General features: G+C 34.5%; 2 protein-coding genes across 2 annotated transcripts; one reads left to right on the top strand and one right to left on the bottom strand.

Annotated features, from left to right (window-relative positions):
* The first annotated feature begins 2,144 nt into the window (after window positions 1–2,144).
* On the top strand, window positions 2,145–4,830 carry LOC144016010 (uncharacterized). Its single transcript, XM_077516641.1, has 5 exons — window positions 2,145–2,269; window positions 2,342–2,438; window positions 2,519–2,638; window positions 4,381–4,459; window positions 4,580–4,830. The coding sequence occupies exons 1-5, from the start codon at window positions 2,175–2,177 to the stop codon at window positions 4,666–4,668; spliced, it is 480 nt and encodes a 159-aa protein (XP_077372767.1). The 5' UTR covers window positions 2,145–2,174; the 3' UTR covers window positions 4,669–4,830.
* A 4,278-nt stretch (window positions 4,831–9,108) lies between these two features.
* LOC144015953 (uncharacterized) lies at window positions 9,109–12,010 on the bottom strand. The gene is made up of 5 exons (XM_077516505.1): window positions 11,847–12,010; window positions 11,653–11,725; window positions 11,464–11,580; window positions 9,916–9,994; window positions 9,109–9,821 (listed from the first exon to the last, which is right to left on the bottom strand). The coding sequence occupies exons 1-5, from the start codon at window positions 11,951–11,953 to the stop codon at window positions 9,730–9,732; spliced, it is 468 nt and encodes a 155-aa protein (XP_077372631.1). The 5' UTR covers window positions 11,954–12,010; the 3' UTR covers window positions 9,109–9,729.
* Between the last annotated feature and the right edge of the window lie 2,729 nt (window positions 12,011–14,739).

Raw genomic sequence — 14,739 nt, 5'->3', positions numbered from 1 at the left:
CTTGATGATGTGATTACATGAGCCATGTCATTTTTATTTTACTAAGCCAATTGTTTAAGTAAGTAATTAATTAATTAATATCCCAGAATGATTATTATTATGATTATTATTATTATTATTTGCCAGTATTAAATTAAAAACATTTTGTTATTTTTTTACATTTGTTTCTGCTGCTTTAGGGCGTGTGTTTGGCACCCATTTTATCTCAAGTTTAAAGTTGCTCAAAGTATTAAATTTGCCCCAAAATATTTTTACAATAGCTTTTTCATTTGACCATTTATGACTCAACATCTCCTCATTAGCATAATAACAACTTAGCTGTTCTCATTGGGTACTCCTGCAAGCCACTGGCACGTGGCTTCATAAATCATTCTATTAAATTATTCTTTTTACCCTTTTACCCTACTTTTCAACACTTTCAGTGAAGCATATGGCATCCATTGTGGCTCAAGATTAAGTTTCCAAAAATGGTTAGGCAGTATTGTGACCCGTTTTGGGCTTTTTGATGGTTCTGACCAAGCCATTTCAAAATAAGACACCGCCTACGGGCTACAGATTAAATACAAAATAAAGACTTCTTTTGGTCACTTTATGACTATATGAATCTATTACTATTATTATTATTATTGTTGTTATTATTATTCTTATTATTATTGCAATATTTGTTTGTTTTGTTCTTCTTTTACTTATCTTTACTGCATGGCTGATTTCTGTTCCATGTACGGCACTTTGTATACAGCAAGGCTTGTTTTAAAATTATTACTGTTATTATTATTATTATTATTATTATTATTATTATTATTATTATATTTTACATATAAATGAAACACAAAGGCATATTCTTTTCAAAATTTTACTTTATAAATCTTTCTTATCATTGTTTTTATTTGCTGGAAAATCAAATAGTTCTATTGCCTCATAGTGAGACTTTCAGTTAACTCAAGATTAAGTTACTGAATGTTTTTTGGACAAAAAAAACCTGTGCAGTGGATATAAAAAGTCAACACACCCCTGTTCATGTGCTAGGTGTATAATACAAACAGCTGAACTTATTTTATTGTCCGTCATAGGAACTGACCTCCATTTAACAGGAATTTGAATGTAATTGATCAATTTTGAGCACAGTCATATCCAAGTGGTGAGAGGGTGTGCACACTTGTGCAACCACATTATCTCAGTTGTCTTCCCCTCTCAAAAAGATAAAAAAAAAAAAAAAAAAATGAAAGTCACATTAATGGCAGACAAAGCCTTGAAACTAGACTAAGTGCAATTTCTGGAGAAATTGCGTGGGAATGCTGAAAGCTGAATGCTAAGATTTGAATGCATGTGGAATGCTTATGAAGTACATTGAGAGATAAATGATGAAATGATGACCTCCTGGTTACTGGACAATGCACTTTACCAACTGTGCCAACGAGCAGTATCAAACACCTGGTAACAATAAGTTATATGTATGGAAGTGGGCGTGGAAAGTGACGCAGAAATATTTCAATGTCTATCCCATTGAAAATGAATGGGGAAAAGTTCATATTTAACATTAAATTGTGCGGATACTGTAAGTAATGTGGAATCGGACAATATATACCCCGGGAGGCGTGAATTTTTGAAGCAAGTTGAAATTTGAACAGTGCAAATCGGAAGTATTATGTGGGAGTTGTTACATGGCATAAAAGTGTGGAGAATAAAAATCACAATAACATATGTGGGAATGCTTCCACATGATTTGCCTTAGGCTCAGTTTTTTTTTTTATATCACAACACATTTGAAGAGGGGTGTGTAGACTTTTTATACTTTATAAATAAGCATGTGGGAAACATTTAACGAGGTAACAGTTACATATGTACATGATCACAATGAACGGGGGAAACTCATAGTTTGGGTTTGAAATCAAATTTTTTGTGACACCAGTCCTGGAACTTTTCTGACAAACCTCCAAGAGTTTTACAACTTTATAAATATTTACCTTATTTTAAATGTACGCAGTAGCTCTTTTTGTTCATTCAAAGGCCTCACTTAACCAGCACGAGACCGCCACGTTGGGTCACCAGCGCTCATCCACGCTCAATTGATTGCCATAGTGCCGATCGCATGACCCAGCCTGGACGTCCGGCGCTGTATAAGAGTGCGAACGTCCAACGTTTGTCCCACACCAAACCCCAAAGAAGCAGCCACCATGAAGACTCTCGTTCTCCTCGCCGGGCTGGTCCTGCTTGCGTCCGCCGTGCCTGTTCCTGGACCCACTTATCACGCCTTCTGCAGAACTCTCTGGTAAGTGACGTTTTAGACCAAGAGATGGTATGAAATGTTTTTTTTTTTTTAAATTGAACTCCGCTCCACTAGGCTCTTCCCTTCAACTTGTGCGGAGGTCAGCACCAAATTGGTGCAGCAGATCCAATCCTTCAACCCCATGTATGGCTGTCTGAAGTGTCACTACATGGTAATGTTGTTTCCAGAAAACCTTTGTGACAAATTAAATCAAGACATGGTCGTGGTTTTCTAATCAAAATGTTCCTCCAGCTGGTGGCCGGCACCCCTCTGGGCCTCACCGCCAACCACACGTCGCTGGACGGCCTCACGGCGGAGAACATCACCATCACTTTCAGCCCCACCGTGATGACGGCCGGCTGTCGGGTGACTGTAAGTCAATAATGTGGCTTGTTTTAACTCCAAAAGATGTCCAAAGATTTTTTTTCACTGAAGACCACATGGAGAAAAACGGGAAGAAGAGGAAGGCTCGCCTTGTCTAAACATGCTAAAACCCAGTGGTGCCCAAACTACGGCCCGGGTGGCCATTTGCAGCCCGCCGTCCATTTTTTAGTGGCCCGCGACATATGCTAAAAATGGCATTTGACACAGTTCAAATGAAATAAACAAAACAAAAATGTTTGGAGATGGTCAAAGTAAGTAGGGAGGGTATCGAAAAACAGGTGCCATTAAAGGTTATTTTAGTTCACTAAAACTAATGAAAAAAACTAAAACAAAAATTCAAAAAACAATAGTGTAACTGAAATAAAATAAAAACGAAAATGCTTTTTAAAAAAACAAAAACTAACTGAAACTACATTTTATGTTTACAGAACTAGCTAAAACTATATTTACAACAAACATGTCCTACATTTTAGTCTTTCATAATTAATTTAATGCATAAGCATTTGGGGATGATTTTAAATGCGATTTTTAGTAGATTTTTTTTTATATAAACCAGAATTAATGACGTTTGAAAGTATGTCACACAGAAATGACGTCATCTCGCAGCAGCCAATAGAAAAGCACCTTCAGATGACGTTGATCCTATGGTGTTTTTTTAAATATTGAGCACAAGTAATACACATGAAAAAAAAAACTAATACTAATACTGAAACTAACAAACTAAACTAAAACTAAGGATTTTTTTAAAGAACCAAACCGAAACAGAACCACCCTGAAAACTAATAAAAACTACCTAAAATGAAAAATTCCAAAACTATAATAACCCTAAATTGGTTTATATACTGTAGCATTTTTTTCTAAATATGCAAAAGCACAAATAAATTATTTGTACAATATTTAGGACTAAACACATTTTCTCTTCATAACATTATGTGGCCCTTGCGTCCTTCTGATTTTCTGTATGTGGCCCTCAAATGAAAAAGTTTGGACACCCTTGCTAAAACCAATGCAATGTACGAAAGAACTTTATGTTAAATTTAGTTAAATTCATTAAAAAAAATGGAATAAGTCTACATCTAACTTGGCGACAAAGCAAGAATTCAAATTAGCTTACAAACGTCACATGACCAAACCCAGCAAACAGTTAAGCCATGATTGGTCATTACCTGAGCCCTCGCGCACTGTGATGTCATTTTCAGTCGACAGCAAGTAACAAAATGGCCGCCCTCTGAAATGGATAAAAAAATAAGTGCATATTGCTGCTTAAAGGGAAATCAAGTCAAAAAAATTCTTTTCAGTAACATATTGAATGCAGATTCACTAGGCTGAACACGACATTCTAATTAATATTGCATTTGTGGGATATGAATTACGCCACTAAATCGACCCATGTCCAGAACATTGTGAAGGAAATGTTTGACTTGAAACTATATTATAGTTCATATTCAACTTGTTTGTTGAAGAGTATGCAATGGGTCAATAAAAAAATGGACAGTTAATCTAAAGAAGAAGTGCTTATTGTGTAGTCATTATAATAATAATAATAATAATAATAATAATAATAATAATAATAATAATAATAATAATAATAATAATAGTTACAGTATTGGTATTATTGTTATTATTATTATTATTATTATTATTATTATTATTATTATTATTATTATTATTAATAATAATAATAATAATAATAATAATAATAATAAATTATACTTTTTTTTTCTTTCTAGGGCCAGTCCACCTCTCAAGGTTTCACCAGTCTTCTGGATAATGGCCTCAACTACTGCAACCTCTACGATCTGCTCTCAGGTTAGCTCCTCTTGTTCAACAAATGTAACTTCTTTTAATTTATTTTTTTTATTTTTTTATTTTTTTGTTAATGCTAATTCTAATGTTTGGTTATGTTTTTTTTCCTTCCTTCCCACCCAGCAAGCGGACTGAACAGCGGTCCAGGCTTCATGGAGATGACCAACGAATGGGCTTGCCTGGGCTACGGACTTGCCACTTGCAAAGTCTGAAAAAAACCCAAAAAAACAACAGAAAAAAAAAGCAATAAAGAAAAACAAAGTAATAATGTGATGACTTGCTACATGTTAACTACTGTCTTAAAAAATCACAAAGAATGTTTTTCTTGTACTATGGCTTTTAAAATAATAAAGCTTTACTTTTATTGCATCATACATTTGACTTTTGATGATGTTCTAAACACTCTGGTGCCTTCTTGCGGCTGTTTTTGTGTTTTTTTTAAAACATTTATTTATTGCACTGAATGGTCCATACAAAAAAATGAAACAGAACTAAAATAAGTGAACAAATTCAATAATATGTAAAATAAAATTAAAACTATATAAAATTAAATCAATGGCAATAATTTCATAAAATAAATATTTTAAAATCAGGAGGAAAAAGAGAAAATATTTTACTTTTTAACAGTGAACAAGCTAACATTATTTATTTTATTATTTATTTTATTTATTTGTATTTTTTTATTTATTCCCAACGTCTTGTGGAACACGATTAATTCTTTAATCTTTAATTAATTGGGGGGTTTTCGCTCTTTGTTTTATACTTTTTATCTTTATAGATTAAAGCAAATTTATTCATGTTTTTCAGTCATCTGTCAAGCGTCAGTGCCATCTGATCAATTAACTTTACGCATGTGGACATGCTCTGGTTACACACTACAAACTTTAGCAGAGCCGTTATTTTTCTCTCAATTGTTTCATTTTCAGTCAGTTTCACTATTTTAATGTTGACAACCAGTGCCATATGGTAGGGATTTTTCTTCTATTAAATTTTCACCTAACAGACAGCATAGATAGATAGATAGATAGATAGATAGTGTATGTATTTATCTATTTCTGTATAATATACTATTTATTTTATTATTTTATTTAAGCTTAAATATTGCTTACATTTTAATTTGGGGAGGGAGGTTTGACAAAATGTGCTTGTGTGGAATCAGTTTTGCAAGAACATCTTTATTTATTGTATTCCTTGTATGTATATATTTATAGTATGTATATATTATTATTTTTATTGTATGCATTTATTAATATTTTTGCAAAATTTATTTTATTTAAATTTTAAGTTTAATTTTTGTGTGCGTGTTTGTTTAACAGAATGTGCTTTATTTTATGTATTTATTCATACAAAATATTAATTTATTGCATTTAGTGTTTTATGTTCTATATTTGCAGATTATATCTATTGTATGTATTTAGTCATGTTTTACATCATTTATTTTATTTGATCATTTTTATTTTAAGAATGTTTATTTTTTATTTTTTATTGCTTTTATTTTTTTTGTCATTCATTAACAAAATGCATGTTATTGTATACATTGATTCATAATTTTATATATCATGTATTTTATGATCATTTTAAACTGGATTATTGTTTTGTTTTTGTTTTTTTGTGAGATTTTATTGTATTTGTGGTTGTTTAATGCAAACCCGTTACAGTATTTGCATGAGAAATAAGCATCTTTTCCACGAGCATCATCAGATAAATCTTCTCACAAGCTTGGTGAGGATATGACAAACGGCATCAGTTCTGCTTTAACCACTTAATGACGGCTGAAGCATTTGTTATATTACGTCCTGCAAAAAAATAAATAATAATAATAATATATATATATATATATATATATATATATATATATATATATATATATATATATATATATATATATATATATATATATATATATATATATATATATATATATATTTGTACTGTACAGTTTAGGCCATAGAGGAGAATGTATCAACTCACATGACTTTTTCATCTTTGCTAACGTGAATTTCTTCAGTCTGGATGGCCAATTTTGCAAACATTCTCCACACAATTAAGAATAACAGAGTAGCCTGTTCAGATTTTATGTCCTTTGTCAACTTTCCCCATTTTTTTTTTTGACCCAACAGACTCATGGCGGATCAAATCCACCCGGAAAAAGTCGTGCTGGGCCGACGTCACAGAATTAATGATAACAATCTCACTTCAGGTCACCACAATAAACAAAGCAGATGAAGAGAATAGCCGCATAGTTACTCGGAAATGACCTCCACATGTGACTTGCGTGATGTCGATGATGCCTTCTTCGCATTTGGGGTGGAAAATCAGCATCACTCGTGAAAGGCCAGTCACATAGCAATCACATTAACAGGTAATTAATGTGTCTTATGTGACACACATACAGATAATATCTCATCCATGACAAAATTTCCTCACAATAGATGCAGGAAGTCATGTGGTGTGGTTCGGATTTTGTGGGTCAGGCTGTAGGTCAGTAGTGCACGTTAAGCTTTCCTTATACAATATGGCCTCCAATTTAAATAGTCAACACTGCTGTTTTCCAAGCCAAAGAGTAGTCAATTTTACTGAAACCAAACACAAAACAAAGACAATCACAGTTTGCGTATTTAACAACCACATACGTATAGTTTTGCCTTTGGAAAGTGTGCTTAGCTTAATGCTAACAAACACATTCTCAAAGATATTGTAAAAACTCTATGTGGAGAGACTGGACAATCTCTTTGAAAAGTATAATTTATTAATAGGGTGTCAGTATGGTTTTAGATCAGCTACATCAACATCCAGCATTAATGAAGTTATTAGTGAAGATAAAAGGATGTAAAGAATTGCAGTTGGAATTGTTAATTTTATTGGCATAAAATAAGCTTTTGATACAATAGAGAATGAGATTTTGCGTTCCAGATTTGGCGAGAACGCAAAGTTGTTTTTTTTCGCCTACCCTGTCACCTTCGCTGCGCCGTAAACACTTCCGGGTCATCTTCCATGTGAACAAAAGTGACGAGGATGGAACGTTTTTAAACATAAAGAAAACAGTGGGAAAGCTTTCCCAAAGCGACTAGGATGGCGCATGTATTTTTTCCACTGCTTTGTTTACACGTCGCTTTTGTTCACATGGAAGATGACCCGGAAGTGTTTACGGTGCCGCTAAGGTGACATGGTAAGCGAAAAAACAACTTTGCGTTCCCTCGCAAAGCTCAAAATGTTTTGCGAGGGAACGCAGTGTTTTGTTTTTTTTTTTTTTTTTTTTTTTTTTTTTTTTTTTTTATCTACCATGTCACCTTAGGGGCTCCGTTATGGCACAAGTTTGAGTGCGTTGTAGTGATGGGAACATAATTCACCCACGAAACGTTGGGACTTAGGGGGAGTTCCGGGTGGGAGGAGTTGGTTAGGATGAAAGGATAAAAGGACGAAATGTTAGTTGGCCTGTGAGCCTCGCGCAGAGTGTTGAGTTGCTGTTAAACACTGAGAAGCTGATGTCAATAACACGCCAGTCTTTGGCTCCAGACTTCAACACTCCGCCTCCGACTCCAGCGTAATCATTCACCTGTGGTGTGCCACAAGGATTTGTCTTAGGACCCAAACTGTTTATCTTATATATAAATTGTATGTAAAGTTTCTGAATTCTTTGTTATTTTTGCAGTCGACACAAATATATATATATATATTTTGGTCTGGGGAGGACATGCAGCAGCTTTTAGAGCTGGTCTAACTGAAATGAAAACTTTGGTTCAACCTAAATAATCTAATTTTGAACTTAAACTAAACTAAGTTCTTGATATTTTGGAATAAAAGAAAAAGCACAACATTCAAGGTGAGACTTGATCATGTGGAAGTGGAAAGGGCATTGATGGAATTAAGTTTCTGTGCGTTTTAATGTACCACAAGCTCTGCTATAAAACTAAAATATATGCGCTACAGTCAGTGTGCATTATACACTTTGTTTTGTGTACACTTATTGTTCCATATGTGTCTTTCGGTGTTGATGTCTGGGGTAATACCTAAAAAAGCAATTTACTGACACATTGATACGTTAAAAATGAACTTCATACAATTAAAAACTGATCAAATTATGTTTAATAAAGCCTGCAGTCTAAGATACTCCAGTCCTCGGAAATATTAAGCAAAACTTTATGTCTAGATGCCATTGATGGGCTAACGAATAACATCTTGTGGCAGGCAGCGCGAGCACACTTTAAACAACAGATGTTTGAACAGTGGTGAAACACATTTAGACAGTCACCATGATATTACTCACGGGAATATACTTTTTATCCTCTGTGCAAAAACAACTATCTAAAACTACTAACAGTAGTAGAAACTCCTGATTTCGCTGTGTGACTCGAGCCATGCATGACTGTATTGTACCGCCCCCTGGTGGCCAAGTCAACAAGACACCAAAAGGCTCGCCCAATGAACTCACCGTTTAATTCTTTACATTGCTTCAGGATGCCATTAGTATAGGTTTTTAATTTTGTGCTAGTTTCCTTATTACAAAGCACATTACAAAATAAATTGTACTGTCTTCATGGAACAAATTAAATACATTACTGTTTTTAAATTTCATGCAAAAATGGTCATTATTACATATTGTTTGGAGACTCGTGCTCCAGTCTGGATAAAATGCATTTGCGGGCTGCAGATGGCCTCAATGTTTCTTTTATTGAACACACTTGATTAAGATGCAGGATGTGCTAAGTAAAACAATTGTTATTTAAAACAAAATGTTAAGTATCATGATGGAACAAACAACAGAAGCTGCATGTCCAACTTTTATAATCACAACATTAACAAAAGATTCCAGTGTCATGTGGATTTAATTTTGCCTTTGAAATCATAAAAATTGAACCCATTAAAAATGTTCTGGAATTCAACACATTTTCACATCACTTCCACGTCAGACAGTTTGTGACCTTTTGGCACTTTTAAGGCCTTTGATGCATTTTACAAAAAAATACTCAGAATACACCATCGAACCAAGCCAACAAGTTTGTATAATAGCAAAATCAATCAATCTACTCACAAATGTACTAATGTGAACTTTGAGCCTCTTTATTTGAACACAAAGCTAAATTTGCAGAAAGCCGTTAATTTGTTGTGCAGAAAAAAGCAAAAGGTGGGTACACAAGTTTATTGTGCCTACTGCCATCTAGTGGACGAGCACTGAATTTTCCTGCCTGTCACAGAAACGCCAAGTTCATCATTGCTTGCAGTTTTAATTTCCATTATTAGTTGTAGCAAATGCAACACGAACATTTTGCGACTCATTTGACTTTGCAGGCTGAAAGTCCGTAACCCAGGCAGAGCCATTCGTTGGTGTACTCGGTGAAGCCCGGAGCCTTGGAGAGGCCGCTTCCTGTGCAGACAGGAAATGAATGATATAGTGATCAGAAAGAAAAAAAAAAAAAAAGAGCATTGAGTAGTAAAAAATGAAGGCGAGAAAAGACTACCTTGTATCACGTTGCGGAGATTGCAGTAGTTGGTGCCGTTATCGAAAAGGCTGGACCAAAAGGCGGACGTTGACGCACCCTGAAACAAAAAGTTCCAATTGGAGTTATTGCATGCATAACAGTGATCCTCAATGTGTGGTACGAGGACCACGAGTGGGACGCGGATTGACTCTAGTGGTACTCCACAATCACTGACATTAAATGTTGAAACTGTTCATAATGTTCTACGGTGGGTTAGGGTTGGTTTATGTAAAATGCAATTAATTATTAATTGCAATTAAGTACACTATATTTGCATTTAATCTTTTAGAACTGAGCATTTATTTACCTATAAATTTAATGTAAATTTTATTTGAAATATAGCTCAATTAAATCACAGTTTTTTTCCCCCTGTATTTAAGTGCAATGTATTTTAACATTCAAACTGCGCATAGCGTTACAGTGGCTCGTGATAAAATTAAATAAAACCCCTGCCTTGTTTTTCGAGAACACTTATTATATTAACGGCATTACCATCAAGTACAGTGTTCCCTCGTTTTCGGCTGGGGTTAGGTTCCAAAAAATACCCGCAATAAATGAAATCCGCGAAGTAGTTAGCTTTATGTTTTACAATTCTTATAAATGTTTTAAGGCTCTAAAATCCCCGACCGCACAATTTATACACTTTTCTCATTGAGGCATTTACATGTTCTCACATTTCTCTCTTGTTCAAACATTGACAATGTTCAAACCTTCAGAAATTTTATAAAATGGGTATATTACTGTAAAAAAATATGCAAAATTGCACTTAAAAAAAAATCCGCGATACAGCGAGACCGCGAAAAGTGAACCGCGTTATAGCGAGGGAAGACTGTATTCATATTAACAACAGTCCTATTACATTTGTTGCCTTAAGTTAACTGACTATTAAAATAAAAACATTTTAATTTTTCAGTAAACGCACAAGAAATGTGTATTTTATTCAAATTGATTCCGTAAATGTAATTAAATTATTTTTGTCATAACGTTCCAAATTTAAAATAAACTATTTACATATTTTACATGCACATTTTTTAACCTTTTGTCTCTGAAGCATCATTTATATATTTAAAAAAAAAAAAAGATTGCCCGCCACTAGTTTAGTCTTCAAACCAAAATGGCAGCCTTCCTGTTTTTGCTCCAAAATGGCTTCTTGAGGGCCAATTTTGAGTCACGTTTTCAGTACATTAAAAAATATTTTAAGAATGAGGTTTTTCCTTGTCCATCAGTCTTGATATGTGCTGTACTTCAAAATTGGTAAGGTATCTATAAAAAAAATTAAAATAAAATACAAAAACGAGCAATTTGTTTTTGAAAGACCCCTTGAAATTTTCCAAAATGGCCGACTTCCTATAACCCTTATAAAATGGGTTCTTGAAACTTGTTTTGTGGTACTCATGATAGTTAAGATGTGGCTATGAAATTTCATGTTGCTCACTGAATTCAATTTCCCCAAAAAATTCCAGGGGGCGCTAAATAGCCATTTAGGTCCTATTCGCAATGCAACAGACAAACAATCATGTGACTTACATCCACGCGGCATCCCAGACTCATGGCTGTGGACGACATGGTGAAGTTCACGCTCTCCACCTGACCTACTGCCGAGGTGTGGTTGGCCTGGATTAGCAACGGGGTCACTGGGCCCAGCTGGATTCAGTGGGAAATTATGCCATATATTAATAATCCACACCTACATGAAAATAATCTTTCATTTCTTACCTTGTATGAGCTCATGGCTTTCATTTGAGTCATCATGGCGACGTTGGCCTTACTACACGGCACACCGAGCAGCCTGCGGGGATTAAACGTGATTTATTCATCAGTGTCATCCGGGATTATTATTGAAATTTCCTTGCCACACCCAAATGCCGACTATAAACTTCATGATGAAAGTAAAGGTCAAAAGGTCTTACCAGACAATCTTGCAGAAGGCGTGCGTCGGTTCAATGGGGGCGCCATGTGTGAGAACGCACGCGCCTAAAATGAGGACAAGAGCAGCGAACTTGATTTTAGCAGACATGACGGCAGGAGAGAAAAAAAAAAACGTGTTTGGAGTGCGGCGGTGGCGGCTTGTGTGGGAATGTGTGCGGTCGGTCGAGGGCGGCTTTTAAAGAACGAACATGGTGAGGACGATCATGTGGCAGCGTGCAAAAGACATTCGCATGACACTTCATGCTTCATGCTTGGATTATGAGCACATTTTATAAGGGGGAAAACACAGCAATACATTCACATCTGTCTCTTCATAATACTGAATTCATTGTGTAATGTCATCTTCTATTGTTTCTTGACATTCAACGGTGAAATGCTACATTTCCTACACTGTGTCACTTGTCCACATATAGCCTACAAATCAATAGTCTTTGTATACCATATACGAGTGGTGTCCAAACTACGGCCCGGGGGCCATTTGCGGCCCGCCGTCCATTCTGCAGTGGCCCGCGGCGTATGCTAAAAATGACATTTGACTCAGTTCAAATAAAATAAACAAAACAAAAATGTTTGGAGGTGGTCAAAGTAAGAAGGGAGGGTATCGAAAAACAGGTGCTATTAACTCTTTGACCGCCAAAAACGTTTAATAACGATTAGTAAAATCAATGTATGCCGCCATAAACTTTAAATGACGTCAACTATGTTTTTTGTTTTTTTTAACCAATTGACAGTGCAACGTCTAAGTGCAGCGCTGCCTGGTCAATGGGTTGTGGAATCAAAAACACTCACTAACTATGGCCAGCAGATGGCAGCATTGTATCTCTTTTCAATGGGCTGCCGGTGTATGAAATTACTAGGAAACATGATGAAATCTGATGAAACAACATTTTCAAGGATGACCTAAATGATCAAAGCCTTTGTCACGTTAAAGTTGTTGTTTAAAAAAAAAAAAAAAATTAATAACATGTGGCAGTAAAAGAGTTAAAGGTTATTTTAGTTCACTAAAACTAATGAAAAAACTAAAACTAAAATTCAAAAAACAATATTGTTACCGAAATAAAATAAAAATGCTTTTAAAAAATGAAAACTAACTGAAACTACATTTTATGTTTACAAAACTAGCTAAAACTAACTATAATTATAGCAAACATGTCCTACATTTTAGTCGTAATTAATTTAATGCATGAGCCTTTGAGGATGATTTTAAATGTGATTTTTTTAGTAGATTTATTTTGATATAAACCGGAATAATGACGTTTGAAAGTATGTCACACAGAAGTGACGTCATCTCGCAGCAGCCAATTGAAAAGCACCAAAAGATGACGTTGCTCCATTGGTGTTTTTTAAATATTGCGCACAAGTAATACACATTAAAAAAAAAAAAAAAAAAACAATACTAATACTGAAACTAACAAACTAAACTAAAACTAAGCAGTTTTTAAAGAACTAAACTAATAAAAACTAACAAACTAACCACCCTGAAAATGAATAAAAACGAACTAAAATGAAAAATTCCAAAACTATAATAACCCTATTGCCATATTACAAATAAATTGGTTTATATATTGTAGCATTTTTCTAAATATGCAAAAGCACAAATAAATTATTTGTACAATTTTTAGGACTAAACACAATTTCTCTTCATAACATTATGTGGCCCTTGCGTCCTTCTGATTTTCTGTATGTGGCCCTCAAATGAAAAAGTTTGGACACCCTTGCCATATACTGATGTTGTGGTCATTAAATAATGCGCAGCTGATCCAATGAAACACATTTATAAACAAAAGAATTTAAGACATCCAAAAGTAAAGTAAGACGGAGCTTTTCACAATTCTATGCCTGTGAATCTTTATCTATGATAATGTGAAAGGCATGCCACAAAGTGATTTGTAGGCCCGCCTCAGGCTCTCGGCCCCACCCTCTGCACGCCACTGGTTTGAAATCCTAACTCAATAGCCTTAGCCATAGTTCTAAACTTTTAAATTTGAAACCCTAACCTGAATTTGAAACCCTAATTTCGAACCCCTACCCCTAGTTTGAAAAACTAATTTGAAACCCAAACCCGAGTTTCAACCCTACTTTGAAGCCCAAACCCTACTTTAAACCCATCTTTGAGGCCTTAGCTCGATTTTAAAACCTGAGGTCATACATTTTGATGGATGTATCCATCATCTAAAACCCAAACTACTCACAAATCGTGACCCTACTTTGAAAGCCTAACCCTAGTTTAAAACCCTAATTTGAAACCCAAATGCTACTTTGAAACCATAAGCGTAATTGAAATCCTAACTCTAGCTTGATGATCCTAGTTTAAAAGTGTCATCCAAAACCCAAATCGTTGTCATAAGTGAGCCTACTCCAAACCCTTAGCGTAATTTGAAACCCCAAACATAGTGAAAAAATCGAATTTGAAACACTACTTTGAAACCCTAACTCTAGTTGGAAACCCTACTTTAAAACCCTGGCCACAGTTTAAAACCTTACTTTGAAACGCTAACCCAATTTTAAACAGTTTTTTTAGCGACTTAAAATTTGTTATTTTATTTATTTATTTATTTTTAAACATCAAAATATTGAGGAAAAAAAATCGACCATGAAAAAAATATTGCACAAAGGAAAGGGTTTTATGAAAATCCTCTCAGTTCGACACAATATGAATATTGTTATATGTCAAATAAATAAATAAATAAATAAATAATTCACATGCATTAAAGGAGTGTGGCGATGAATGTGTATTTAAGGTCTTTAGCATGGGATCTTGCTAAACTAATAAGTACATTCAAGTCTACATAATCACATGGAAACAACTTTTCTTGCTGGAACAGCCAAATACTGCTTTTAAGAATTGAGCAGAATGTGGCTTTCTTTTGTTAT

Source organism: Festucalex cinctus, chromosome 1, assembly GCF_051991245.1.
Source record: "Festucalex cinctus isolate MCC-2025b chromosome 1, RoL_Fcin_1.0, whole genome shotgun sequence".
NCBI lineage: Eukaryota > Metazoa > Chordata > Actinopteri > Syngnathiformes > Syngnathidae > Festucalex > Festucalex cinctus.
Note: the sequence above shows the minus strand (reverse complement) of the source record. Positions and strands in the feature narration are given on the sequence as shown.